The sequence below is a fragment of the Gallus gallus genome, chromosome 2, assembly GCF_016699485.2.
Source record: "Gallus gallus isolate bGalGal1 chromosome 2, bGalGal1.mat.broiler.GRCg7b, whole genome shotgun sequence".
NCBI classification, from domain to species: Eukaryota; Metazoa; Chordata; class Aves; order Galliformes; family Phasianidae; genus Gallus; species Gallus gallus.
Window position 1 is genome coordinate 67,948,225 of NC_052533.1, and position 26,756 is coordinate 67,974,980.

At 47.0% G+C, this 26,756-nt stretch overlaps 1 protein-coding gene across 5 annotated transcripts; it reads right to left on the reverse strand.

The window, feature by feature from the left end:
- Window positions 1-26,504, reverse strand: TNFRSF11A (TNF receptor superfamily member 11a). 5 transcript variants are annotated; one of them, XM_004939688.5, is made up of 10 exons: window positions 26,216-26,504; window positions 14,632-14,713; window positions 14,057-14,182; window positions 13,369-13,512; window positions 12,201-12,294; window positions 11,747-11,841; window positions 10,830-10,937; window positions 8,947-8,996; window positions 6,454-7,291; window positions 1-3,079 (listed from the first exon to the last, which is right to left on the reverse strand). In XM_004939688.5, the coding sequence occupies exons 1-10, from the start codon at window positions 26,288-26,290 to the stop codon at window positions 2,712-2,714; spliced, it is 1,980 nt and encodes a 659-aa protein (XP_004939745.3). In that variant the 5' UTR covers window positions 26,291-26,504; the 3' UTR covers window positions 1-2,711. The 5 variants fall into 5 exon arrangements, with proteins under 5 accessions (XP_004939745.3, XP_004939746.2, XP_001233219.2 ...); XM_004939689.5 differs by having other exon boundaries at window positions 8,947-8,999; XM_001233218.6 differs by lacking the exon at window positions 26,216-26,504 and adding an exon at window positions 25,757-25,854 and having other exon boundaries at window positions 8,947-8,999.
- Window positions 26,505-26,756: the final 252 nt, after the last annotated feature.

Genomic DNA, 26,756 nt, shown 5'->3' on the forward strand with positions numbered 1-26,756 from the left:
TGTTTTTATATTAATGATTTATTTTTGTAAAAACGAGCGTGGGCAAATAATAACATATTTGATTCTCTCCGTTAATTCAAATCTTCACTCATTCTCAAATAGGCCTTAAGATTTCTATTACCATTAGTTACGTGTATTACAATAGCAGCCAGAAGCCTCCAAGTTAGTGCCCAACGCACAAGGCCCCATTGTACAAAGACATGTTAAACACCAGCCCTTGCTCCAAGCTGACAACATGTGAAGTCACGAAGGTACAGAAGTCCCTTTTGGGGTCCACGTCTAAGCAGCCAGGCAGAGACCTGGGGAACATGTGGCACTCTGATAACTGTGATGTGGCTTCTTTACTTTTGCACAGACTCTGGAAGAAGACTAAGAATTGGACCTTTCGGTGTGTTGTGTTTCCCGTAAGGGAGTGGCCACGGTGCTGAGATACCGATGACTCTTCTCTTCATGCCTGCTGCTGATCCCAGTTTCCAAACCCACTCAGCAGGATCCTGTAATTCAGTGAGGGAAAAACGTTCCCTCACTGGGGACACATCATAGTAAACTTCCCATCATCTTCTCTGACACCAAGATTTCCAGCCTGCTCCCTGGTGGGACGTAGAGACCACGGGATGGAGGAGACAGACCTGTGTGCAGCTGGTTCACCCAGAGCTGAGCACACTAATTCAGTCCCTCCTGTCCTCTAAATGGGGCTGGCTGAGTGGTGCCCTAGGTGAATGCTTTCTGGAAAAATACAACTGCAAAACTGAGGGGGGAAAGCATCTGCACCAGCTGGCACGAACCTGATGTGCAGTTCTGCTTCCTTGTCCCCGCTGCATCAGTGCCTGGAGGATACAGACACAGGCCTGAAGAGCCTACAGCGAGGTGGTTACAGGATCCAACAGGAAAGACAGAACAGTGCCACAGAAAAAGACAGCCCCAGTTGCACACTTCCTTCATAAAGGAAGAGGTAGCAGTGGCCATCGCTGAATGGCACAGCCTTCCTGCCTGGCTGAGCCTCAGGTCAGATGGCCTGCTTTCTTGAAGGCCACACAAAGGTGAAAGGGAGTCAGATTGGTCACACGCCCCTTGCTCCAGCAACCCAAGAGAGCCTCGCACAACTGCGCTGAGCTTTCCACCCCAGCTATATAAATAATGCAGAATTATTCTCCTGAGAGATGAGAGTGGCTAAGGCCATCGTTTTGTTCTGTGGATGAGAAGTTCATCATGACGCAGTGGTCACCCTGTTAGCTTCATAGGTTCTCTTCACCCTCAGAGCAGTAAACAGAGCAGCTATGCCATAAGCCTCTCAGCTTTAATACCTTTCTAGAGAGGAGCCCTCCCTGCAGAGATCTTTTCTGTAAGAGCAGATGAGAACACACTTGACCAGAGATCCCTTCACTCTGGTGGGAAACAAGCACTGATCTTCCTATATGTTCAGACTGAAGAAAGGCTCCCGCAACACTTGTGCATGCAGGAGAACATCAGAAAATTACCCCTGGTCAGGAGATGTAAAAAATACCACGATTTCCTCTTGGAGGTTCCCTGAGGCTCTTTTCCCTTCACTTTCCCACAGTGGTGGGTGGTGGAGGAGGCTAAAGGACACAGGATCTGAACCAAAGCCAACTGAGTAGCTGAGACTCTACTGACAACCACTATTACTCTTTGAATCCAGCCCCTTGGTCCTACAGTTCTAAGTGTGACGGTGGTTACATTGATTCCAGCTCAGACAGGCTGAGCTCTGGAAATCGCTTCATGTTGCCTAAATAAAGCGCTGCTTACTAATGGAACTATCAGCGGGAATGACAAATTTCTTAGGGCAGATGAAGGAACACGTGCCTGACCCTGACCAAATTCTCCATCTTCAGGCACTCCCTCCCTCTCCTGTCACTTGGGAAATGTCTGCAGCTAGCTGTCCTAGATCCTTCCTCCTCCTGCTAGCTGTTCTGTAGCTTCATGTCAGTGACAAGGTTTGTGCAACAGAGCACCAGGCACACACTGCTCATCTTCAGCTTCAGGGGCTTGTGTTCCTCTAAGGAGAAGCAGTAAGGTGGTGGTGAATCAGGGTTCAAAACTATAAATGCTTCTTGTTCAGGATTCATCTGATACACTTTCAAGGCATATCAGCGCTAATTTACCTGTTACTGTAACCCAAGACAGTGCTATACCCACTCACACCAAAGTTAGCAAGGGGCAGACAAGGATCTCGACTGTCGTGCTGGTTTAGGACTGGAGCTCCTGCTCCATTTTGATGTTTTGATGGAGCCACCTACTCCATCCCTGCCCTTCCAGTTGGGCACCAAGCTCAGCAGCAGAGGTGGCCATTGCTTCCTTCCCCCGTGGGAGGTATTGAGGAAGACTGAGGTCCCACTGAGAGGGATCACCGACAGAGCTACTAAGTCCCCACCCAGTAAAAAAAAAAAATACACCTTGGCCTGGAGCCCCTTCCAGCACACTGCCCCTCTCCAGGAGGGGACAACTGGTGATCCACGTCCTCCCTCTCGCCAAGTCCCCCAGCCCGAGGGGTTTCCCTCAGCTGTCCCTCGCTGCTGTTTGGGAGAGTCACGGAGAACTTGCCGCCCTGTTGAGGAGACAGGCGGCCCGCAGGGCCTGGCCTCCCAATCCCAAGTCTCCAGGGGACCCCAGGGCCAGCAGCGCTCTCAGAAGAAACGAATCTGTCCCAACAACCGGGATCTGGGGACGACCCCCTCGTGGGATGGTGTCTCACGTCAGTTCAACACCTTCTCCGAGCTGTGCCCCAGCCTGCCCTCCTCTTGCACGGGTGGTGAGGCCTCGCTGTGTCGGGCCAGGCTTGGCACTGGGGCTGTGTGGTGCCGCGTCCCGCCGCTGCCCACTGGGATGGTGGCATGCAGCTCAGCGCACTTCTCCTTGTAGTGCTGAGCATTGCCGGCGAAGGTCTCGCAGCGGCTGGGGTTCTCCTCCTGCACCGGGCTGCTGACGTTCTCCTCGGCTGCCCCCGAGGCCGCAGCTCCCTCCTGGGAGTTTTGGCTAAGGTAGACGACGATGATGTCTCCCTTGAAATTCATTACTTGTCCGCTGGAAATAAACGTGGAGTTACTGTTTCCAGTCACATTTCCTGGGGAAGGAGGGGGGAGAAAAGAAGATATGCATGATTAATATTTTCTCTCTCATGAGGAGGATGTTTAGCACGGTGAATTCAATCCGCTGCGATAGCTTTGCTTTTGTTCCGTGATTCTTTCCCCGTGACACAGGGATGCTCTCATAATCAATGCCTTCCATGGGGCCTTCTCATGATTTCCACTCGTGCCTCCTCTGGATGAAGCCTGTTGTTGCGGGGGGGGGGGCCTGTCTGTGGCATCTGGAAAAGCTGTCCCTACACACTGCACTCCCACAAGAGAGAAAGCGTGATAACCTCATCCTCCCACTGCCTCTGGACATACGAGCTACTCCCAGACTGCCTCCAGTTAGTGAGGAAACAGCTATTAGCATGTTGTTTTCCCCCTTGGTAAGTGATCACTCCTATCGCGTGGACAAAACAGCCGGTTTAATCAATAAATGCTGAAAGACTTAACGTCAGGCCATGCAGTCACAGTGTCTACATGGAATGGAGTGTATAAGACTACCTCGTGTTGTCTGTTCTCCCACACAGGCACACCCCAGCACTCACCCAGTGCCTACACAGATTTATTGGGATACAGCCCGCTACAGGGAAGAGACAATCTATACACAGCAACCTAACAGTATTACTGTTTCAGCAAGTCTCCCTGTGGTCAGAGATTTTTCAGTATTAATTCGATCTTTCTCTAATTCAAGGACTGGGTCACTGACTCAAGTGACAGCAGGACCAGGCTCTGGAATTAATAAACTCCTCTCAGAACAGAAAGAAAATACCCAAGAGCAAACTTTAAATGACAAACTAACAAACGTCCCCGGAATGAAATAAAACTGACCAAACCAACCCAAAAAGCAATTCTCAAAGCCTATGAACACCACTCCTTATAAATTTGCCTTTACACGGATTGCCTTTCACTCAAAAAAGGTACTGTAAAAGTTCACCTGAGCTCAGTACAAGATTAAGAAGAGTAAATGGACACAAGAACCCCCTGGGTCGCACTAAGAAACGTGCTTCCAAACAGAAAAGCATAAAGGATGCCTCCAGAGGATAAGTGAAGGCATTGCTCCCTGCAGCATTTTCTTTCCATCTCTTGATGATGTTAATTAGAAAGACAGACAAATTTCTGTGGTAATTACTCACTAGGAACTGGAACAATGCAAGTGATTAATTTCCTCAGAGCCATCTGATGTTGCTTCTTGCAGCTGAACTGGGATGGTGTGGGCTCTGAATGTGAAGGCTCTGCAAAGCCATCCCTAGCCATGAGTCATCAAAGTCCTCCACCACTCATGCCTTACTCTGAAGTCCGGCACAAGGTCTGAGGTGGCCGTGATTCAATGCCCCACATTCTGATTGCTTCCAGGCTCAGGAAGATTTGGAAAGGTGCTTGAGGGCTCCTGCCAATTGCTATCCAAGAAGCCTGAATGGCACCTGTCCAGAGGTTTGCTTTGGTCCTCTAGGGTAATTTCACACCAGGGGCAGATGTTGCAATTTCTGTTGTCATTCTGAGTACTAAGAAACTAAAACCAAAAGTTCATGGAATTACCCACATCATTTTTCTTCCCATTTCTTCATCCACCCACTTTCATACAGTTCTGCCTTAGCGCAATTGCGTCCAAAGTAGCTGCCTGAAGAAGTTTGATTATGCATGCATACTTATTCCACCTGAGTATTTCACAAGGCCCAGAAAAATGGGTGATAGCACCACAGCTCCACCAGCACGAGCTGGGGAGTGCCACATCAGGGCGCCACCACGCCACAGGCAGGCAAGGCCACTCCAGCAAGGCACATCAGCTCCATAGTGACTAAACCCACACTCTCTCACTGCCTACCACGCAGCCAGTACCTCCAGGCAGTTATGCCAAGGTTGGGGTGAACCAGAAACTCTGTTTTTATATTTATGTTCAGGTTTCACCAGATAGCACTATAGCAAGTACACAGCCAAAGGTACTGACACAGTGAAAATCATATATAAAGAATTATGGTGCAGAGTGACGATGGTATTTGCCAGCACGTCACTTAAACGTGCTTGTCCTCTTGTTCCTTACTATTCTCTCTTCCTCTTCTTGAGCGATTCAGAAAGAAAAGCAGTACTTCTGCAGTGCCAGACATGACTTGACTTCCAGCAATACCCCAGAGTCACCTTCCACAGAAATAAAATCGCCTTCTCTTTGCTACTTCTGAATTTTGTACGCATCAAGCAGTGAAACTGCTTAAAGATTTCAGGAAACTGAAGCAGCAGAAGGAGTGTCTGCTCTTAGAAAGATCACTGTGCGCTTTGAGATTCCCGCACAGCACCGTATGTTAGGAAGGGAAGGGCCTTCAAAATTTCACTTGCGGGACTTTAAAGTGTCACTTTTGGTCTTTGGCAGACCGACAAGAATGTCTGCGTAAGAAACGTTAAGGCATGATGTGGTTTTAAAGAAGGGCAACTGCTTATGATCGCTGTGCGTATTACAGTAACAGTGAGATGTCCCAGACAAAACTAAGGTCCCATTACGCCTGGCAGTGCACAGGCAAATAAAAACAGAGCATCCATCTTCAGGAGATTATCATCTTGAATGACTAATGAGATGTGACAAACAGATTGCAGGCTTTTAATAGTGAAAAAGAGAGACGAAAGTTCCATCCAGAAAAGGCTCATAACTTCCCTTCTTCGGTGGTTTTTATCCCTGCTTCCATTTAACTATTTTGCTACATTCACTGAATTAGTAACTTAGGAGCCAAGTAGTGAACTGGAGACATTGGTGTTTCAAGGCTGTTTAGAGACCAAGTGCTTACATTTGAGAAAAAACGTCTATATGAAATTATTTTTAGGTCAATCACAGAATTCACTCATTTTTTTTTGTCTATATATTACATATAATTATAAATTATATATATATATATATGTTTATCCATTAGCAATTTAAAACGAAGAGAAAGGGCTAAAAGCAAACAAATTGATCGTAGTCTCTCAGACCCAACCGTGACCACCAGGTTACAGCTCCAGCCAGTTTCACGGACCACCATGTGATTTTAAGTGCACCACAACCTAATGGCAGGGACAAAAATGCACATGCGGGCTGCAGAATGGAAAAATGCCCTTCAGAGTTATGCATATCTTCTCACCTCAGCCTTTTGGTCACTATTCTCTCCTCTTTCTAAGTCTTCTCCTACAGACATCCCTCGTAGTGCTCACACTACGCATGAAATTCACTACAAACTAAACAGCCTTCCTGTTTCAGTTCTATCTTTCAGATTAGCTTCAGGGCAACTAAGTGAAAAAGCATCATTCCATTTTTCCCTTCTCCCAGATCAAACCTTCTGAATAATATCAAACTAGCACCGAAGTTAACCCTACACGACTATGTACAAGCCAAGCCTAATGGACTTACCGGATGCTGGAGGGAGGTCTGAAGTGCTGCTGTTTGTCCCTGAAGTGCTTCTGTTTGTGTTCTGGTACTTTGTGTTGGTACCATCAGAAGGCGCATCTTCCATACCATGGTCACTTGCTAGAGGACTCTGACCAGCAGAGAGAAAATTCATGCCACAGGTGCACTGCGCGTAGCATCCAGTTTCTGGGGAGGTGAAAGCACCATCAACTGCAGCACAGCAGGGTCTGCTCCCCTTTCTGGGAGTCTCCCTGTATGAAACGCCACACCTCACACAGATCTTCTCTGAGTCACGGTTCATTGCAAAACGATCTGTGTCTTTGCTGTCAATTTCCTTTGGGCAACCGTGGGAACGCTGGCAAGATTTCTGCAGGTATTTGTCCATGGTGGTGTGTACACCATCTGCATTGGAGGAAGGGTCGGAGCCCTGAGGCATGGACACGTCCTCTGCGCTCCCGATCCCTGAAAAGCACTGATTTAAGCTATCGTTCTCCCCTACCTCCACCGGTTCCGAAAACAATGACAAAGTTTTATTGTCAGGCTGACTCAGTAAAGGTAAATAGTCGGCAGTATTGAGATCTTTATCCATATATTCATCTTCCGTGGGTACGGGTGAGAAATGCTCATCGTCTGTCTCAGTCCCCACGGAGACCTCCTGGAGGTTGCCCCCAGCCCTGCAGGGTGCCGTGCCTGGGCTGCCGTGCCTGCACGAGGAGTGACCACAGGGTGAGCTTCCAGGTGCAGGGGAGCCAGCAGGGCCCAGGAGACGCACGTCTTCCGAGAGCTGTGGGATGGTGGTGTTCGTGATATTTACAGTAACGTATGCATCTCTAGATGGCTCCTGAAAGAAATTCGAAATAGAATTGTGTTTAATAAAGAAACTGGCTGAAGCTTATTTTCTGAATGAAGAAGAAGCAGGCATGTCTTAACGCTTCCTCAGCGTGGAGCTGGTGGGATTGAGTGGCATTGCTGGATTCGATACAACTTAATTTTGGATAATACAGTTGGCTAGCTCTTAAGAATCACAGAATCATCTTGGTTGGAAAAGACCTTCAAGATCATCAAGTCCAACCATCAACCAGTCAAGAGGGTGCCTGAGAGTTAATAAATCTAGAAGGGCTGCTGGATTCTGCTGTTTCCTGTGGACACTGGTTAAACCTACCTAACTGCTCAAAAGGTTTGTAGCTCCCATGAATAATCTACGTCTTTGAAGGGCTGTTGATCTGTGAAGACCTCACTCTGTGCAAAACCTTTATTAGTGATAACAAAATAGCAATAGTAGTAATAACTGATACAAATACTGCACTGATGCAGAGATGTGCTAGAAAAATAGAAGTCAAACAGACAAGGTTTAACCTTGAAAACTTTAAGACAACAAACGCAAACGCCTGTGACATCACATTGCCAGTAGTTTTACAGTTAAGTTATATTTTTGGTTGAAGCTCCATGAAAAAATAAAGGTTTGGGAAACACTTCAAGGGTTCCCTTCGGTTCCTGCCAGTCATGCATAATGATGGGTATTTGGGAACCGCTACCTTTCATTTCTAGCATCTGTTCCCTTCCTCCACAGTGGAGGACACAAAGTAAATGCTGCCAGCCACTAATTGCTGTTGATTCACTCCTCTGTCCCAGAGGATCTGAGCAGCTGCCAGTGCAGGACGTTGCAAGAACATTTATGAGACAAAAGAGGAACGGCCTGCTTAAAAAGTTGCTGGGTTTGTTTTCTTTTTTATAGCAAAGGGATTTGAGTGTTACCACATCTAAGCTAGACAGAGCTCTTAGTCTGGCAGGTGGAGCAATGGAAGAGCATGCACCTGGGAACTATGGGACCTCAGTCCATGTCCCTGGTGTCAATCAGACAGTGCATATGTATGTGAATCCATGCTCTCAACTAAGAGTTTCAAGCAAGGGCATCTGGGGCTGCTCTAGAGCAAAACCCTTTGGAAGGTCATATGCTCTTCACACACAAGGTTTTCAGTGACTGACAGAATTAAAGGGGCTTGTGGCCATTTCCTTTAGCTAATGGCTCTGTTCTTAGCTCCTTGAGCGTTTGGCATTCTTGGTGCTGCATGAAATCTAGGTCTCTCTCCCATGAGGACTCTGGTATGTAAAAACATGCAAATCAAGTTTAGCTTTTCCCAGCCTCAGAATTCAGGAGGGCTCTCTCCGAGGTGAGAGTCTCAGGTGTTCACTAACATGGGCTCATGTTCAACTTTCTCTTCCTATGAATATTTAATCACCACAGAGACTGTTACCACTGTTAAAGCTGGCTGAAACCAGAGAGCAGGTTCAGAAGCTATTTGAGAATGGTGATTTCATAAGCCTCACATTTACAGAAAAACAGACTAAAAAAGCCAAAGCTTTAAGTGGCTTTTGAGAAACTCAAAACTTGTCTTCTAGCCAAACACTAACATGAAGTCTAAAGCAAGGAGGGTGTCAGGAATGTTTTGAGGAAACCATAAAACAGAGGGAAAATCTTAGTGCCCCTGACTTTACCTTTGTTCCTTTTATTTGGCTGCACACCTCGTTAGCCCAATTCTGTAGATCTGCTGTAGGGAAAACAAAAGAGTAGCTGTAATATAGAGCAGGCACTGAAACTAGCCACAGACCTTTAAACACCCACAGACATTCACGATCCATAATATAATAGTAAATGAAAACCAGTAAGACTGTTTTTACTGACTGTTCAAGTGTCCCAGCATCAGGCTGTCTGAGGATTCATTCTAACTGGAACAGGGATGTATTTCTGTGGAACAAATGTTTCCAAGCTCCTAAGATAGATCACGTTAAACTGTGTTCCACATCAAATGGGGTTTCTTTCCTCGTCATATGTCACCACACTATGACTGGCCTGATACCGACCCACTTACAACTGTTCAGTCTATTTCAAGAGAAGTCACATGGATGGCACAAAGACCATTCCCAGACAGGAGTGAGGAGACCAGAGAGAAGAGGGTAAGCCACTGAAACCGCGGGATGGCAGGCTCAAATATAGCGTATTCCACTTAATAGAGATGTACTTAATTAGGAAACACAATTTATCAAAGTATCTCCCACGGAAAATCTTCAAGTCGAATAATGCTTTAAAGCTGTTTTATAGAGCTATCAATTCTTCTTGCTTTCCATTTAGGCATTCAGGTGATTGTGCAGGGCTTAAGTTTTGCTTTAAGCTTGTACTGGTTTTTGTATACTTGAAGATAGATAAGCCACTTAGCCCCCGTCACTTCCCAGCAATGACTCTGTACTTCTGATGTTAGGTCTGCATGTTTATAATCAGTCCCTAAGGAGGCAGAGTTTCTTCCTGAGCCCGCAAGTCTCTGGGACTCTAATTGGAAAGATCTACCGTGCAAAGGCAATGAAGGACTGTCACTGCAGAGCAGCAGGTCAATAGGAATGTTAAGTAAAGAGCACTCTCCCCTAACCTGCTCTGCATCATAAGTATTTGCTTTGCAAGGAGAGTCACCATTTCCTTCAGCCCATCCCAGGAATTCCAGATTTAGCACAACCCATGTTTAGTGTGGCAGAGGCAGCATATTTCTAAAACATGGGCTGAAAAATACCTTACAAGGGTTGCAGCCTTCCCTTCTGCTGCTCCCAAAACACTTCATAAATTTCTGGGGCTTGGGAAAGGAGATCAAGGGAAAAATACGGTAGGAAATGCTTTCCATGTTTAGGGGAAGAAAATAAAAAATGAAAAGAACAATAAGAAGACGTTCTTAGCTGTGAAGACCCAGATCTTAACACAGATTTGAGTAACTGCAGGAGATCTTTCTGTCCTATTCACAGCATATTCAAAAATCCAATGTTATCCGCTATATCCTTGCTAGATTAAAAAAAAATATATATATATTTACTATTTATGCTACTCCTTCTAGCATTCAGCTAAAAACATTGCCTCTATCACATTTTAAAATACAGATCAGTCTTGAAGTCTACATTTTAACCCACCCAAACGTGGGATCAGGGGAGGAAAGAAAGTAGGGAGAAGGAGGCAGGAGGTGGTGAAGTCTCCCCCTGCTTCCCTATGGCCATGGGCTCTGCTGTGCCAGGCAGTGCAGGGTTGCCATGCTGATACAAAATCCTTCCCCCCGTCCACCATCATACATGCTGTGGCTACATCCACCCTCAAGGCATTCATCTCCCTGGCACAACTGGCTGCAGGCAGATGCTGAGCAAGATGCATTATGCATAGGTGTAATATACTCCTTGTCCATAAGAAAGATTTTCAAGCCTGGCTTTGTGCTAGTCAAAGACATCCATATGGACAGGAATTCAAAAAAAGTTCCTGACTTTCACATCTTGGTAGGTACCTATGAAAACAGAGTGCACAAAGAGACACGCAGCTGTCACATTCATACATAACATTAGCTAGGATGTACCTGTCAGCTTTTTTCCCTTATTCTTGTAGTATACGATGAAGATGACAATGCCAATTAGTGCCACAAAAAACAAGATGACAATGAACACATACAAGATCTTGTTTGTTCCTGTAAGGTATAAGAAAGACAATACCATCAACACGTTGCTGTTCTCAGCAGTATGCCAATCCTAGCTCCTGTCACCTGCTTTTCCACAGGAGAGTGGTTTTGTTCTTCCTAATTGATTCTCAGTTTCTGTAACAAGGACCACAGCTCTTGCACTTATGGAGTTCTGTGACAACCAGTATCATTAAAGGTACATGGTATAGAGCCATCTCACTGTTTAGTGTCTGACAGAGGTGTGACTCAGCCTCACTCCTCTGAAAGTCTTCTTGCAATCCACCAGCAGCCTATGAGCTCTGCCTCAAGATGAGAGGGACACATAGCTTGCGGAAGCTACAGACTTCAGCCAGCAAAATTTTGCCTTAATCTAAGAATCACTTCATGCCTCATAGGACAGAGAACAGAGCAACTGGCAAGAGGGGAGAGCTGAGAACATTAGGCACTGCTATAAAGGAGACACGAGGAAAGTTGGTGGCCTTTAAACAGTTAATGTGTACAGAAACTGGTAGGCTGACAAATGAAAGAGCAGTAAATGTGATGGAAAAAATCATGGATGAATAACAGCAGCACTGCTCACCACGCAGCTTCAGAGAAAGGCATGAAGCACTGCTTAGCACTAGGCTTGGGCCCTAGAGCTGATAAGCTTCAAGTAGTCTTTAAAGCTAAGATTTCGCAAGAGCTCTGTCTTGGTCTACAGCTGCATCCCACTGACTCATCCACAGTGGGAAAGGAGTTAAGCCAGCCAAAAACCCTAGTAAATATATACTCCTCCTCCCTGCTACTTTCTAGTAGACAAGCTCTGTGAGGACACATACCATATTCCGGTTGCTCAGCCATCTTCTGCTTTGAACAAACTGCATCGGACTTATCAGTCCCAGGGACTATTTCTGCCAATCCCAGAGCTGAACAGCTAAAAAGGAAAGACAAAGAAGCTAGAAGTCCAAAGAGGGAGCTCGTCGTGGCTCCTACACTTATGCAGAGTAATACTTTCTGTTGTAAAGTACTCCTGCATTTCTCCATCCTGAAGCTCAGACACCTTCTTTATCTTCACCTGTCTCAACTCAGCAGTTGTTGTCCTAGCTGTCTTTCTCCCACCCCAGAAAGACTTGAGATCCAGCATGAGAATGCCCTTATTGCTATCCAACCAACCGACATGCTCTATACATGCCACTGAGAAGCAGAGACACTCCACTGAAAAGTGTGTTTGCTCAAGCTTCTCGCTGCGGCCTTGTGGCCGTAATGGGCTTTTTGGAAGCCAAAGTAACTTACTTGGTCCAGGATTTACACTCATCAGTGGATGAAGCAACCTCTGAGAAGTAGCCTCTGGGACATGGCATACACTTTGTGTCCTTGTCTTGTTGCACTGTGTGTAGCAGAGGAAGAAAAACATCACAACTGAGTTTCTGTGAGTTCTTTCCAAGCGAGGGGAAGGTGACGATGCTCCCCCATCCTCCCACTCCACCCCCACCCCAAAAGCTTCTCTGAGGATAGAAGGATCTAGAATTATATTAAACCAACAGTGACACTCACACATAGGCAGAAAAAAGTGCTCAGGTGAGATAAGCACATTCCCCTGCACGACCAGAATAAGAAATGGCCAGGCACCATTTCCAGTTATTGCAAAATAATACACTGTTCTCATACGAGTCCACTTCCGCTAACTTCCTCTTGTCAGTGCTACCACACAGGCAGTGACGTTAACTGGTGTTGTCACTTCTGTGAAGCCACAGTAAACAAAGTGCTGTATCAGGGTTTGCTAGATTGCAGGGAAAACACCACCACTCTGCTCCAGGCCCATGCAGCATTTCGCCCTCTATGGCTCTACTGTGTGCTGAATTTTTGGTGTTCCTTATGCTTGGTACAGCCGTTCCCAGCGTCCATTACAACCCTGAACTTAAACATCTCCATTTTCCACCCACAAAACACCTGCATTTTGCTTTCAGTCAAACTTTGGACTAAATTACATATCTGTAATAAATTTTTGCACTGCATGTCATCTAAAGCAAGGAATACTTGCACTACCTTAAAGGTGTTTATTGCTTTTAACTCATAACATCATAGAATGGCAAAACAAAGCCATCTGACAACAACTGATTTCAAATCTGACCTCAGCAACAACCACCAGTGGATCACTTCTTTGAACCTGGGGGCAGTGCATAAACTAATGATCCACAGTCAGGTATCTCAGCACACTTTAGAATGCACTGAAGACCTTGCTGCTATTGCCATGCCCATGTTAAAGCTGGCAAACCTCACTTGATCCAAGGTTTCACTTTAACTACAAAGGCAGAAACCTTTCGAATGCAAATAGTCCTGGAGAGGTACACACAGTGGTAACGGTCTGAGAGTCTACAGTATCTATTCTTTAATGTCACAACCCACAGGATGCAGGCCAGAGCTGGATGTTTCATTTGTACGTCCCCTCTCTGTTTCTTACCAGGATGCCCAATTCCAAACCCTGGACCACAAATGCTGTTTCGCTGACAGCAGTCACAGTCCTCGTTCCAGTGGTAACCTGTGGTACAGGCACACTGCCGCTGGAACGTGCTGTTTCCTGGGTTCACCTCTTTCAAAGCTTTCCCTAAAAGAGAAAGCAGATGGCAGTAAATATCTCTCTGATAACAAGCCTTCAGTTTATGAACATCCTGTTCTACCTATTTGCTTTGCTTGAATGCCAGAGGTGAAACCATTCACGTTAGAGAAATCTTTCAAGAAGCGTGGGAGGCCCTTGATCAGCATGGGGCACCACACTGATTGGGCTCCTGAGCAATACTTTTCCTTGTAGCTCCTGTGGAAAATAAACAGAGCTTTTGCAAGAGTTAGACAAGGGCAGAAGTGAGTGCAAAGTATGCTGGGCAAAAGGACAGCCATTAAGATCCAACTCAGAGAGTGAATGGCCCGACTGAAGATAATCTTATCAGCATCACAAAGACTACAGTTGCAGCGTTCAGCAGAGCACAGAAGCAAAACTCTCTGGTGTCTGGGGACTTCCCCATCCACCAGGTTCGCGTTCAAGCTCAACCTTCATTGCCATATACCCAAATGGAGCATATTCCCTAGATCCATTTACCCATCTCACGTTTCACTAATTTGGATTAAAAGGCTCTTCAGCATGAACAGCTCACCTTGATCACATATTTTATGTAGCAAGCATTTGTCTTCTTCGTTCCAGACATCCATATACTCATTTGGGCCACACGGCTGGCACACACTATCGGATGTCTCAGTGCATTTAGCAGACATATACTTTCCTGTGAAGGAGAGAAGGACAAGCAGATAATCTGCAAGCTGAGCACAGGGAAAACGAGATGGGCTAACACTGCTGTACTACCAGGGACAACCATTTCTTCCTCTTGCCCCATTCATTTCCTGACTCAGGTGACCAATCGCAGTGGCACTGAAACATCTGTGAAGCTTATGACATGGGAGCAGTCCTACGTACGTGCCTGAAGACCAAGCTGCTTTATACCATGTGCAGTAGTAAAGTGTTACCCCAACAAAAAAATTGCTATGGCTTTTGCTGAGGTCAGCAGGACCATTCCTACACTAGAAGGCACTTGTGGGCCTGAAACTATGCATTTGCAAGGGTACGTGCAAATAGATTTGTGGAGTCATGAGAGCAAGTGGCCTTACTGACCTCCAGAGCTGTTTCTAAGGAGCTTTTTGATTACCGAGGCTGTACAGCCCAGCACTCACATACCTGGCTCACACTTCTTGCAGCACCGTCCAGAGTATTCATAGTGTTGTTCACTTTCACACGGCAGAGTGCTTTGTAGTGACAACTGGAGAGGAGAAAAGACAGAGAGGACATGAGACCCAATATACCCAGAAAGCTTCAAACCTATCTCTTCACCATGCTGACACAGAGAAGGAAAAATTTTCTGCAGCATAGCATTTTGGGTAGCTGAGCAGTAAAGCATTACACAACGTTTGTCTACAAAGAACCCTTGAAGTCATCACAACATGTATGCACGGGGACTTGCAATACAGCCAGGTGATAAGTCAATAATATCACAATCTTGCAATTGTCACAAACTTCTGGCATCCTATTTAACCTTTTTTTTTTCCCACAATACTCTATTATTTCAAACCTATGACTTCAATACAATTGTAAATAATAACAACAATAATAATAAACTGGTGTTGACATAATTCTGTAGTCCCTTCCATGTATACGACCTCAGATCAAGACCTGGGCCACTGACAGTTTTAAAATATGGTATTTGGCAAACAAATCCAGTGAATTATTTACACCCTTTGAAAAGAAGAAGTTCCCAGCTTCCCACCAGAATACACAACACCCCTGGCTAGTCCCAGAAAATGCCGGACCTTCATTCTGCAGCTTTTTATGGCTCCCAAGGTGTTCTGTAGAGGTGACCTCATTTAACTGAGGCAGCCATCCACCGAGGCGATACAAACTAAGCCAACAGCCTCCTTTCCTCTCCAAATCCTAAAAATCCAACACAACCGATCCCAAACTAACCAGGCAAATGTGCTACATGCGAGGCCCTTGCTTTCAGATTCTCCTGGCACTGGTGCTCCAGGCAACCTCAACACCTTACATAAGGTTGTTCATCTTCCAATTGGTAAAATGACTCCAAATCAGCTCGTAGCATGGAATTACTCATTATGGTTGAACACTGTTATTAAAATCTCATTTACTCGATTCTTCGCTTGGAGAAAGCTGCACCAGGACTTCTGCTGCTGCTCAGCAAGAGTTTTTGCTGTCTAATAGTGTATGAAAGTACTGTGCCTGCTAGTAATAGTTTCTGTTCCACTACTTAGTGTTCTCCCCTGGTTTCCTCCATGTCTTTTCCTCTCCTCTTCCCTCCTTTTCTAATCACATCAACTGCAATAACTTGAATATAAACTGTTTTTCTCCAAGCACCTTGACATCTTCTAATGCTGGGAACGGGTGTTGTGACTTAAAAATGACCAAAGGGGATGGCATTTTTCTTTAAAACACCACCTCCCGGCTTGGAGTTTGAGCCAAGAGTTGGTGCATGACTTGCATTTACCAAACTCTGCCTGAAACAGAGTAAGTACCTCAAGTCAGAGCTTTTGAGTTTCCATACTTTTACAGGTCATGAACACCTGACAGCCATTTTTTATCACTACAGCGACTCCACGTGAAATTAAGAGTTCAATCTGGCAAGAACGCTTCTTTTGTCTTATTGCTTCCTTGCCTCTTTCTTTGCACTCATTAGCAGTATCTTGCTTTTTGATTAGTTCATATGTTTTTTGGAACAAAGACTGCATTTCATGTTTGCACAGCACCACGCACAAAAGGGTCACCTACCCTACGTTACATAAATAAGCACTTCCAGACTCCTAAAAGCTTTCATTCTGCTTTATTTCTGACAGCCACCTCGTCCATCTTCCTGATTACCAGGACAACAACCAGTGCTGGTGAAGCAACAGGTGATCTAGGAACAGAAAGTTGGCCAGGCTGGCAGCCGAATGGTGATGCTACCCAGCACTCCAGGAGACACTCTTGAAATGCTCCAGTAATCCAAGGAGCTAAAAACAAGCTCGAATGAGAATGGGGCTCACGCTACACTGCTGAACTGAGCAGCAGAGAGAAGATCTTGAGCAATCGATTCCTATTGCCAGGAGTCTGAAGTGGCAAGAAAAGCAGTGAGACCAAGGATGGATCCAGCCACTTGCTTTATCAACAGAACGTTTTTTTCTTCCTCGTTTGCCCCGGTTCGAAAGTTCCTCTTTAGAAGAATAGGCTAAAAACTGAAGTGTCAAACAAGGGCAAAGTTGTCCTGTTTAAGGAAGGATATGCAAATCTGCTGAAGAGCATCCTGCAGAAGGGTTTGGAATAATTTCTGAGAACCAACACTCATCCTGAACAGAACAAGCAACCTCCCTGCGAGGAGGGCTTTTATTGCAAAATACTCCCAGCTGCAGCTGCATAAATCTATGCTCTGTGTCAATAAGCGCTATCCTCTGTGACTGCGTCCTTCCCCTTTTGAGACAAGGCAATGCATTTACAAAGCTGCAACATTCCTTTCTTCTGTTTATCTCAATGAAATGAAGACAAAGCTATCAGTGTCCATTTGTTAACTCCCTTGTGAGCTCACAAAGGTGAGAGATGCCAGCCAGACGTTGACCGGCTGGATTGGCTGAGTGTGAAAGCAGAGCACGGAGAGGATGGGAAGCGAAACAACAGAACCTTTATATTTTCTTTGGGTAGATCCAGTGATCTTGGAGCCTTTTGTTAACAGGGCCCCATTGAAGCTAGGTTGTTCTTTGCTCAATCATCTGCCAGAGGACTGCAGTGCACTGTCAAACAGGACATAAGCTTTCTGTAGGGTGCAAGAATCCAATACTAAGCACATGTGCTGCCAGTAGCACAATGGGCTGATGCTCCACCAGCACCAACGCGTTCCCGTCCACAGTGTCCATCTGAGATAGGGAAGTGCAATTCACTTCAATGAGGAGGAACTCAGACCCAGAGGCCAGATGGCTTCAAAAGGTGACAGGAAAGTAGTGGCAAAGCAGGAAAGAGAAACAAGTCTCCAAAGTCTTAAGCTTGCCCTGTAAACCCTAGGACACCCTTCCTCTCACCAGGCAATGGCGATTTCGACATCATGGAGCTCTTCTCTTTAGAGAAGGGGTCTTGATGAAAGCAAAGATGCCAACCTCATCTGAAGTAATCAAATAGAACAAAGAAAACTGGTCATTCCTTTAAGTCTCACTATTGGTAAATGCAGTAAATACCACCACAAGATGTGATATGAATGCTTCAAAATGGCCTACGTATCTTCTGCACATTTAATTTGTCACTTAAAATGTGTGCAAAGCAGACATATTCGCACCAGTCCCTAAACAAAGTTAGTTCTCCTTCTCTCAATTGGTTTTGGGCAGCCTGCTCTGGGGGTCCTGCTAGAACAGGGGCTGGACTGGAAGAACTCTGGAGGTCCTTCCCCTCCTCAGCCGTACTGTGATAAACAGTTCCTCAGAAGAATAATACAAGAATACCCAACAGGCGAAGAATCCAGAGGAAAAAAAACAACAAATGGCCTCTGGGCTCAGTGGATTGTCAAAGGCTGTTTGGTAAAGCATGCCAACACCTGCTTACCGTCAAGCACATGAGTAGTACCACTGACTTCCTTGGAGAAACATGCGTGCTCCTGTCAAGGTTTGCAGGAGGACCGTGTTTTAGAGCCAAGCTCTTTTTTCCTCCTATTTGTTGAAGAGGACGCTAAGCAAGAGTGTGCTTGTGCTCGTAGGGTCGGAGGACTTCAATGAGTCAGCTACAAAGCACAACCACGTTACTCAGACCTTGAAAAAACACACACACAGGTGCTTCTGAAAGGGGAACCAGCAGCGCTCAGATTCCTGTCCTCAGGCTTACGGAAATATTTATTCTCGGTGCTGTTGAGCAATCGGATGACAGCAGAAGCTGTGTGTCATGGATGCTAAAATTACTTTCTCACTCAGATGAATATTCAGACGGACATTTCAGAGAAGATAAAGTTGCACGGGCCTCTTTCTTTTAAAAGAAAAAATCTGGAAGAACAAGCTCGGGGGTTTCCGCGGCCTTTTTCCCATGTCACTTCTGAACAAGAACCTGAGGCCTTAATGGAGACTGCTCATTAGTGATAATCTCAGTTAAGAAAAGCTGAGATGTAAAGGGACACGCCAAGGCCTAACTACCTCAAGATGACACCTTTGTGCTCAGTGTGGTTGTTTCTGGAGAGCATTCAAGACATCTGCCATCATTTCACTGAGCAAAGCACATTCTTTCTCCATTTAGTACTGCAGACCCGACGTACCTACGGGAGAGCAAACTCAGGTGGCTCTGGCCTTGCACACCACTTGTTCGTTGAACTCTGGGCCCTGAACGTACCCATACTACTCGCTTTCAAGACTTTTAGCCATACTTGCTGCACAACTATAATATTTCTACGGCTCCTTGGGCTTTATCTGCCTTTGTCAATAGGACTGAGCTCTGACCAACAGTTTCTCAGGCAATCTGAAGTAGACCCTGCAGCCTCAGTGCCTTGGTCTTCAGCAGGGACAGGCTTCACTGCTGATATAAAAAATTAAATTAGGACAGCACGCAAGTCACCACCACACAATTCCAGTTATTCACTTGCAGGTCTGTAATTCCACACAAAAATTTCAGATTGTGAATGAAATGCTTTTGGTGATGTCAACTTTCCAGTGACCAGTAAACCACATCACACAACTACCATCACGTGGTAAAATATAGCCGGGAAATGGCAGTGGCTACCAACTAAATATTATTTCAATCTTAAAAATAGGTCCTTGAAACCCTGCTAGAGCCTGAATACCTGAAGAGGCCAGAAGGAACATGAACAAAATAGATAATAAAGAGATTAAGGGAAAAATGTAACCTGCAATCACAAAGTGGATAAGCAGCGGTCAAAGCCCAATCCTGACTATTCCCACTGCCTTTTGGTTTTAACATGTGGCAGAAAGCAAACATCTGAGCAACAAGTCATGCTCCACGCAGGGGAAGGATCAGCAGTCAGTGCAGCTTTGAGTGGGCAGACCATGCAAAGAAGTGCCGCACAGACCACGCTGGCAGCAGCATGTTGAGAACCTCAGGGATAGCAGATGGGAGATGGCAGAGAAGATAGATGACAGGGCTGAGAGCAGCCAACTGAGCATGTCCATCGTGCAGCTTTCTTCTGCAGGCTGAAAACTCGCCATCACATGCACAGCAGTGGTCATCCAGTTACAAAGTCATCCCCACACAACAAGCTCCAGGCTTGGACCTCTGTGTACGGTGATGTGCATTTGCCAACACGGGACATCCTGAATGTCTCAGCTTGCAGGTCCTTGCTGCCACAGTCACTCAAAGACCGGCAGCTACCAGGTAGGGTGCTTTAAAGATGAATCAGAGAGCAGAAACCCAAAAGCCAACCAAACCAAAATATTTAACAAAGAGGGTTGGTAGCAACACGGCAGTCCCTAACAAGCAGGAATAAGAACGACAGAGTAAGGACATAATCAAAGCTAATACTTAGATGTGCTTGTGAGAAGAGTTGCAAGGTCTCCCTTCTACAAGAAACAGGTGCAACAGCGCTGCTTACAAGGAGAGCTCAGCAGCCTCAGCCCTCCAGGCACAGTGTCAGCCGCTTGCTGTAACCTTTCACCCATTCACACTTATAATAATAGTAACAATTACTATTATAATAATTAATATTATAAGGCACTAGAGACACATTTACAGGCAGTGTTTTCCCCTTGCGTTTTAGTTCAGAAGATTATTTTTCCATGCTTCATCAGCTGAAGTTGAATCTTAATGCAGAAATTACCACGAGAGATTTCCAGGGTCTGTCTATACTGCCTTCATCAAGATGGAATCACTGCTTTTACAAAAGGAGGCAGGATTGGGCTGACAAACGGTTAATTTACTCCTTCAGTGTCACCATGAGGAACCAACTCTGCTGGGGTTCAGCCAAGTCAGCAGGAATACCCCTCCCCGATCTGATGGGGCTTTGGCTGATTTCCATGATAAGCCTGCTTTACTACACACAGTGTTAGAGCAGGAGAGAGCTTTTTTCTTCCTGCGAGAACAGATTCATGGAATCATCTCATTGTTCTTGCTGCGGAGCAATGAAAAGTTACAGAGAACACGATGCTCGCAAGGCAAAACTATTTGGTGCAGCAAAATAACAGCCTCAAAATAGATTCCCCTGTGTGCTACATAAGCAATTTTTAAGACTTCATATGAACCTAGTGGCACATTTTTCCCTATCTGTACTCCAGATTAATAGGTTGCCTAACAAAACTTCACAGTATTTTTTTTTCCATGTGAGACTTTTGCTTTTCCCTCCATTTTGACCACTGACTAAATATACTCTGCACCAATCTGCAGTCACAAATGTTGTTCTTTGTCATTCTTGAACAGATCCTATACACTTCTTTTTCTTTTGGAGTAGCCACAAAGCGGTCAGGGTGAATGACCTCACTTTTTTTTTTTTACCCCTCCCCAGCTAATTGGCTCTTGCAGGGTGGATTAAACCGGCCAGCTCGGCTCTACCACCACGCGCGGCCTCTCTTGGTCCCTGCCATTGGGGTGGGGAATAAGAGTGAATGGGGAATGGTACGGTGGCCGTGGGCTACAGGACGTATCTGCTCCCTTCCCAGCAGGCCCTGCTGGGACTCTGGTGAGAAGAGGACAGGGCCCTAACCTGCTGTGATTAATGAGTCTTCAGCTGTGTTTGCAGCCATGACATCCTAAGCGCTGTACAAACAGAGAAGAAAGCCAAACCCTCCGCCCAGAGAACTCATACCCGGCACAGACAAACAGAAAGGTAACTAAAGGGAGCAATGCAGAGCAGCTGAGGTAGGTGTGCAGGTACAGGACAGAAACCAGAGCGTTCCGGGGTGCCTAGCAGCACTTAGCATGGCCCTGTGGAGTGGGGCTGAGCCCAGCACGGTGCCCACAGCCATTAAGACACCACGTCACAGGCACGGTGCGTCGGTGCGGTGACAAATGGGGAGTGACCCACCAGAGCACCTGCACTTCACTGGAGCACTGACATGTAGCCAGGGCCACCCCTGCAGCCCACCCTGCAGCTTTCAGGTTGCTCCATCCCACATCTGTGTGAACTTTGGGCTGTGTTTAAAGAAGAGTAAGTCATAAAACAGGGCAAGTTCTTGCAGGCAGACTATTGCATTACACAGACAGAGGCCTACCCAAGTCCATAGTGCAACCTGGTTAAACAGCACTTAATTTTTATATTGCATCTCTAACACACAATTGTTTGCCTTTGTGCTTTCCATCGGTAATAGTGAGCCATTCTCAGAGCAGCTGCATCAGAAGCCAGCAACTCAAGGGATGGCACGTCAAGCTTCCAATGAAAGGAAAGGGCAGCCTTTGCAAGAACACACCTGCAGCTGAGGACTTGAAGAACCATACAGCCCAGTCTCCCTCTTCCCTCCGCTGCCCACCTCCTGTAAGCTAACCAGACTCATTTGGGTTGGAAGGAACCCTTACAGGCCACCTAGTCAAACTCCCCTGCAGTGAACAGCGACGTCTACAGCGAGATCAGGTTGCTCAGAGCCCCGTCCAGCCTGACCTTGAGTGTCACCAGGGACGGAGCATCCACCGCCTCTCTGGGCAACCTGCTCCAGTGCTCACTCCCTGCAAACAGAGGGCTCGACGAAGGGCTGGATTCTGCTGTCATGGGAGTTACTCTATTTATTTACTTGGAATAAAGACAGGGAACCCTGCTGGCTTGGTCACTGCAGATGCCACCAGAGCCCCAGTCACACCGAGGGGAAGTGGGCAGGGAGCAGCAGGACAGCACGTGTCACCCCTCTGCTGCATCTACACGTATCCCTGCTACAGCAGGGTTTTCAACATTTCAGTTCAGAGAGACTGAAGGCACACACAGAGACTCCTCTGAGCAGTGCTAAGGCATAAATGCCAGAGGGTGATGCTCTGAGGTTTCTGTGCCTTTCTGTGCCGTAAATGACAAGGGTTACTATTGCTACAGACAGCCGATAGGCTCTGAATTCTACTGACTTGTGGAATGTGGTAAAGGTTTGTTTTGGTCCTGTCTGTGGGAAAGTAGAAATTACATCAGGAAGATGATGCTTAACACGAAAAGAGAAGCAACACCAGTTTCTTAAAACACACTTTGGTTTGGTTTTATATGCAATTGCGTTATTCCTCTTACATGTGGTGCTGTAAAATGTTTTTCATAGGGTCCAGGAGAAACTTCAAAGCAATGAAAAGTCCTCAGGTGCCTTTCCTGCAAGGGCATTTGGACAGATAAACTACAGTAACCTTTGCACTGTTCACTCCAGAATAAACCCAAGGCTTTAGATGAGCTGTTACAGAGGTTTTGCTCTATCGAGTGATTCCTTCAGTCCCAGTCAGAGCAGGAACACGGACTGGGAGGACCCACGATCTAACACAGCAGGGACACTTTTATTCTCTATTTTTTTTCCCCCCCTCTCACCCTAAATAGAGTGCATTTTAGTTAACAGACAGATGTTGGCCAGAACTCTTCTAGATTATGCAGACTCCCAAGTGCTTTCACTGAGCAAACGTTCCCTGTAAAGCAAAGACAATGAAGTAGTGGAAGAATCCCGCTGCCATACAAGAGAATAAGAAGACTTGATGTTACATCAGACAACGGGGTTACTGCGTATTTGCAAATGCACATTCTTATGGGTTTTAACCCCATCTGACAGAAACAATCAAGCTGTTCCTCGCTGTGAAGCAAGGAAAGGGCTGTGACTGTTCCGCACAAAGAAGATGGGTAGACTGTGTCTCTGACAGCCGCCCAGGATGCATCACTTGGAAAGATCATCTTGTGGCTGAAGCACAAGACAAGGAGGGTGAGCTCTGCTCCCAGCAGTTCTGCTCCACGCTCGGTGTGTGACCTACAGCAAGTCACGAATTCTCTGTTCCTGTTTCCTCTTTGGCGAAAACGATGACGATGATAATGTCTGTTCTCAGCAGCACTATGAGTACCCATTAACTTACATTTGCAAGTGTTTCTCATTCCTCACGGGAAATACATTGCAGATTTTACTGTCCTACCACCACCCACCATATCGGTGGTTCTGTACTAACACAAGTGCATCAGGCAAACTTCAGCCCAGCCACACCGATTCTCACAACCGGTTCCATCAGAAATGACCACCCATGAGGGGATTACAAAGCCACCATTCAAACCAGTCAGCCAAAGGAGAACCTGGAGGGCTGCTGGGAGCAGCATCTCTCTAGGCCTGCCTTGCTGGACTTGCCAGCTCTGCTCACTGCTGCAGACAAGGTCTTAAAGTCAACCAGCTCTTCAACAACATATGTTTTTTTGCTATGCAAACTCAACGCTACAAATTTCCTGGAGTCCCTTATCATCTTGCTTACTTGTCTGAAGCATTGGCTACGGAAAGATGCACCCCATGCACTTACAGACTCAGAACTAAACACATTCTCTGAAAGCAGAGAAAAGACTTCACATATTCGCCCCAAGTAAATGTAAGTTCCCTGTTTTGCATCCTCTGAAAAGCAATGAATTGACAGACCTACTGGGTCCTACGTCAAGATACCTAAAGCATGGGATCGAATTTCCAAGGTTAGAATGCAGCAGGTTTAGGGCAACAAGGAGCTTCCAAAGGAACAAGTGCCCCAAAACAAAACAGCTCCAGAAGGAAGAAAATGTCATGGGAGCAAAAGCACAAAGACCACTGAGATCTGTTCACCTCAATGAGCGGATTGCAGTTCTGAAGAGCAGGCAGAAAATACGCAGATAGGGGTTATGGATAGGAGATGGGAGAATCCATCTGAAATCTATGATGGGCAAGTCTCTTTTGAAACGCACAGACTTGTCCACATACATATGGAGGACACCTGGAAAGCAGCTATTTAAGAGAAGCCTAAGGGGTGAGAGTGGACAGAAAGAAACATATATTTTGGCGGGGGAAAAAAAAAGGCCCATGCGGTTTCAAGGCAACATATTTAGGAACAGAGATCCAGAGGGAAGGCTCTCAAGGCTATGTGGTCAGACATTAAATTGTAAGCTGCAGACAGCAGAGGCTTTTTTTTTTCCCCCCTCCGTAATCTCTTTTCCTTGAAGCTGCACCTTGCTCTCAGGGAGCCCAACCGTGACCCACACAGCGCTACGACAGCACTAAGCTGAGGGAGGCACTTAAAATGACACTCGCACCTAATCAAGAGTAATGAGAGAGAGAAACTGTAGAAGTTCGAGTGAAAGAAGTGCACATGGCTGCCAAACAGTGATTAATGGGGGAAATAAAGCGTCTGCAGCATAGGAGTGACGAAAAACGTGCTATCCTAGGAGGCCCTGAATAACCTGGTGAAAGGGGAATTATTTTTAAGGAGCTTAATTAGAAAAAGTAAAGTGAGAGCACCTCCCTAACAGGGAAAGGCTGTGAGACCAGGGACTGTTCAGCCTGGAGAAGGCTCAGGGGGGATCTTATCAATGATTACGAATACCTAAAGGGTAGAAGCCAAGTGGATGGGGCTATTCTTCTCTGCTGTTCTGTGACAGCCAACCGGCACGAACGGGAACATTGGAAATTCCATACAAACGTGAGGAAAAACTTCATTCCTCTGAGGGTCCCACAGGGCTGGAACAGGCTGCCCAGAGAGGCTGTGCAGTCTCTTTCTCAGGTGATAGTGAAAACCCGCCGGGACGCTTTCCCGTGCGACCTACAGTAGGGAATTGCTTTATCAGAGGGTCGGACTGATGTCCCCCAGCGGTCCCATCCAACCGCTGCCACTCCGTGAGCTCCTCGGCACGGCGCTGAGGAGGCTCAGCTACAGCAGGAAGGGATCCGAGAGAGCGGGGCAACGCCAGCGACCCCACACGACGGGCAGCCAGCCCGCGCTTCGGGGAGCGTCGAGGACAGGGCTCTGCCCGCAGGCAGCCAGACCTCACTGCCACCCTTCCCCCGGAGGCTGCCCGCTGCCTCCACACTCGCAGGGCCGCCCGGGCCGTGGGCTCCGTGCGAGCAGCTGGGCCACGGCCCACGCCCGATCGGCGCAGCTCACAACGGCTCGGGCCAACAAGCGCGCTCGCGCTCCCCGGGGTAAATCCGCTCGGCAGGGTGGAGCCTGCCTTCTTTTTCGCTCTCCGTGCAAACGCTACCCCTCAACAGCTGCGGGCTGCCTTCCCCGCCGATCCCCCTGCCTTCGTTTGAAAGTACCAGCGTTTTAAAGAAGCCAAAGGCGCTCGCGAGTTGTGAAAAAGAAACCACCACCACGAAACAGAGAGAGAGAGAGAGAGAGGCAGAGAGCCAAGGCGGGCGGGGGGAGCAGAGCACTGGGAGTCGTCCCGCCGTCCCCGCGCTGCCCTTACCTGCGGGCGTCCCGCGGCGGCCAGGCAGAGCAGCGCCAGCCAGCCCGGCGGGCCCGGCATGGCGCCTGAGCCGCCCTACCGCCGGCCGGCACAGCCCCCGCGCCCCGGCGGCGCGGCCCGGCGCATGGGGCTGCCTACTTCTCCTTCGTGCCGCCCTTCCTCTCAGCTACGCGAGGGGAGAAGAGAGAAGAAGAAGAAGAAGAGAGAAAAAAAAAAAAAAAAAAAAAAAAAAAAAAAAAGAGCCCGGCTGTAGTTCCCACAGCATTTCCTCAGACTTGACATGCAGGTTTTGGTTTTGTTTTTTTTTTTTTTTTTTTCCCTGGTTATTTATTTATTTATTTTTTTCCACACCCCCCCCCACTTCTTCTCGTCCCTCCCTTTCCTCTCTCCACCCCTTTTTAGTCACCGTGTCCCGGCCTTGCTCCTGCCCACAGGCACGGCTGTCGGCGGGGTGCCCACCTGCCTCCTGCTGCCCGCCGTGCTCTGGGGCGGGTACTCCCGTGTCCTTCCCTCCACCTCTGGGCATGAGGACATCTCTCTCCATAAAATTTCAACTCGTATGATCCCATCCACTCGGCATGTTCTATGATTCTGTGGTGGTTCGGGACACCGCCGTGCCTTCAGCCTTTTCTACCTGCCTGCCCTCACACAACCACCTGGCCTTCGTGCTGTGCGGCCCCATCTGCCGCACTCACATGCACGAGTGAAAAGAGTGAGGAGCAGGCTTCTGACTTGAGTGAAAAAAGAGATTCTTTCACATGTGCGTTTAGATTTAACCATTAGCCAGGAAAAAAAAAGAAAAAAAAGTTGATGTGGACGCAAGCCAGCAGTATGCTCTTGCAGCCCGGAAGGCCAACAGGATCGTGGGCTGAATTGGAAGAGGAGTGGCCAGAGGGAGAGGGAGGTGATTGTCCTCCTCTCTTCTGCCCTAGTGAGCCCCATCTGGAGTATTGCGTCCAGCCCGGGGGCCCCCAGTACCGGAAGGATACAGAGCTGTTGG

Excerpts from the sequence above, each read along its gene's own strand:
- TNFRSF11A (XM_004939689.5), bottom strand. The coding sequence starts at position 26,290 with ATGTCCTCATGCCCAGAGGTGGAGGGAAGGACACGGGAGTACCCGCCC. Across the intron at positions 11,842-12,200 it reads GAGTGTAAATCCTGGACCAA|CTGTTCAGCTCTGGGATTGG; the intron begins GTAAGTTACTTT and ends TTTCCTTTTTAG. Across the intron at positions 9,000-10,829 it reads TAAGGGAAAAAAGCTGACAG|CAGATCTACAGAATTGGGCT; the intron begins GTACATCCTAGC and ends TTTTCCCTACAG.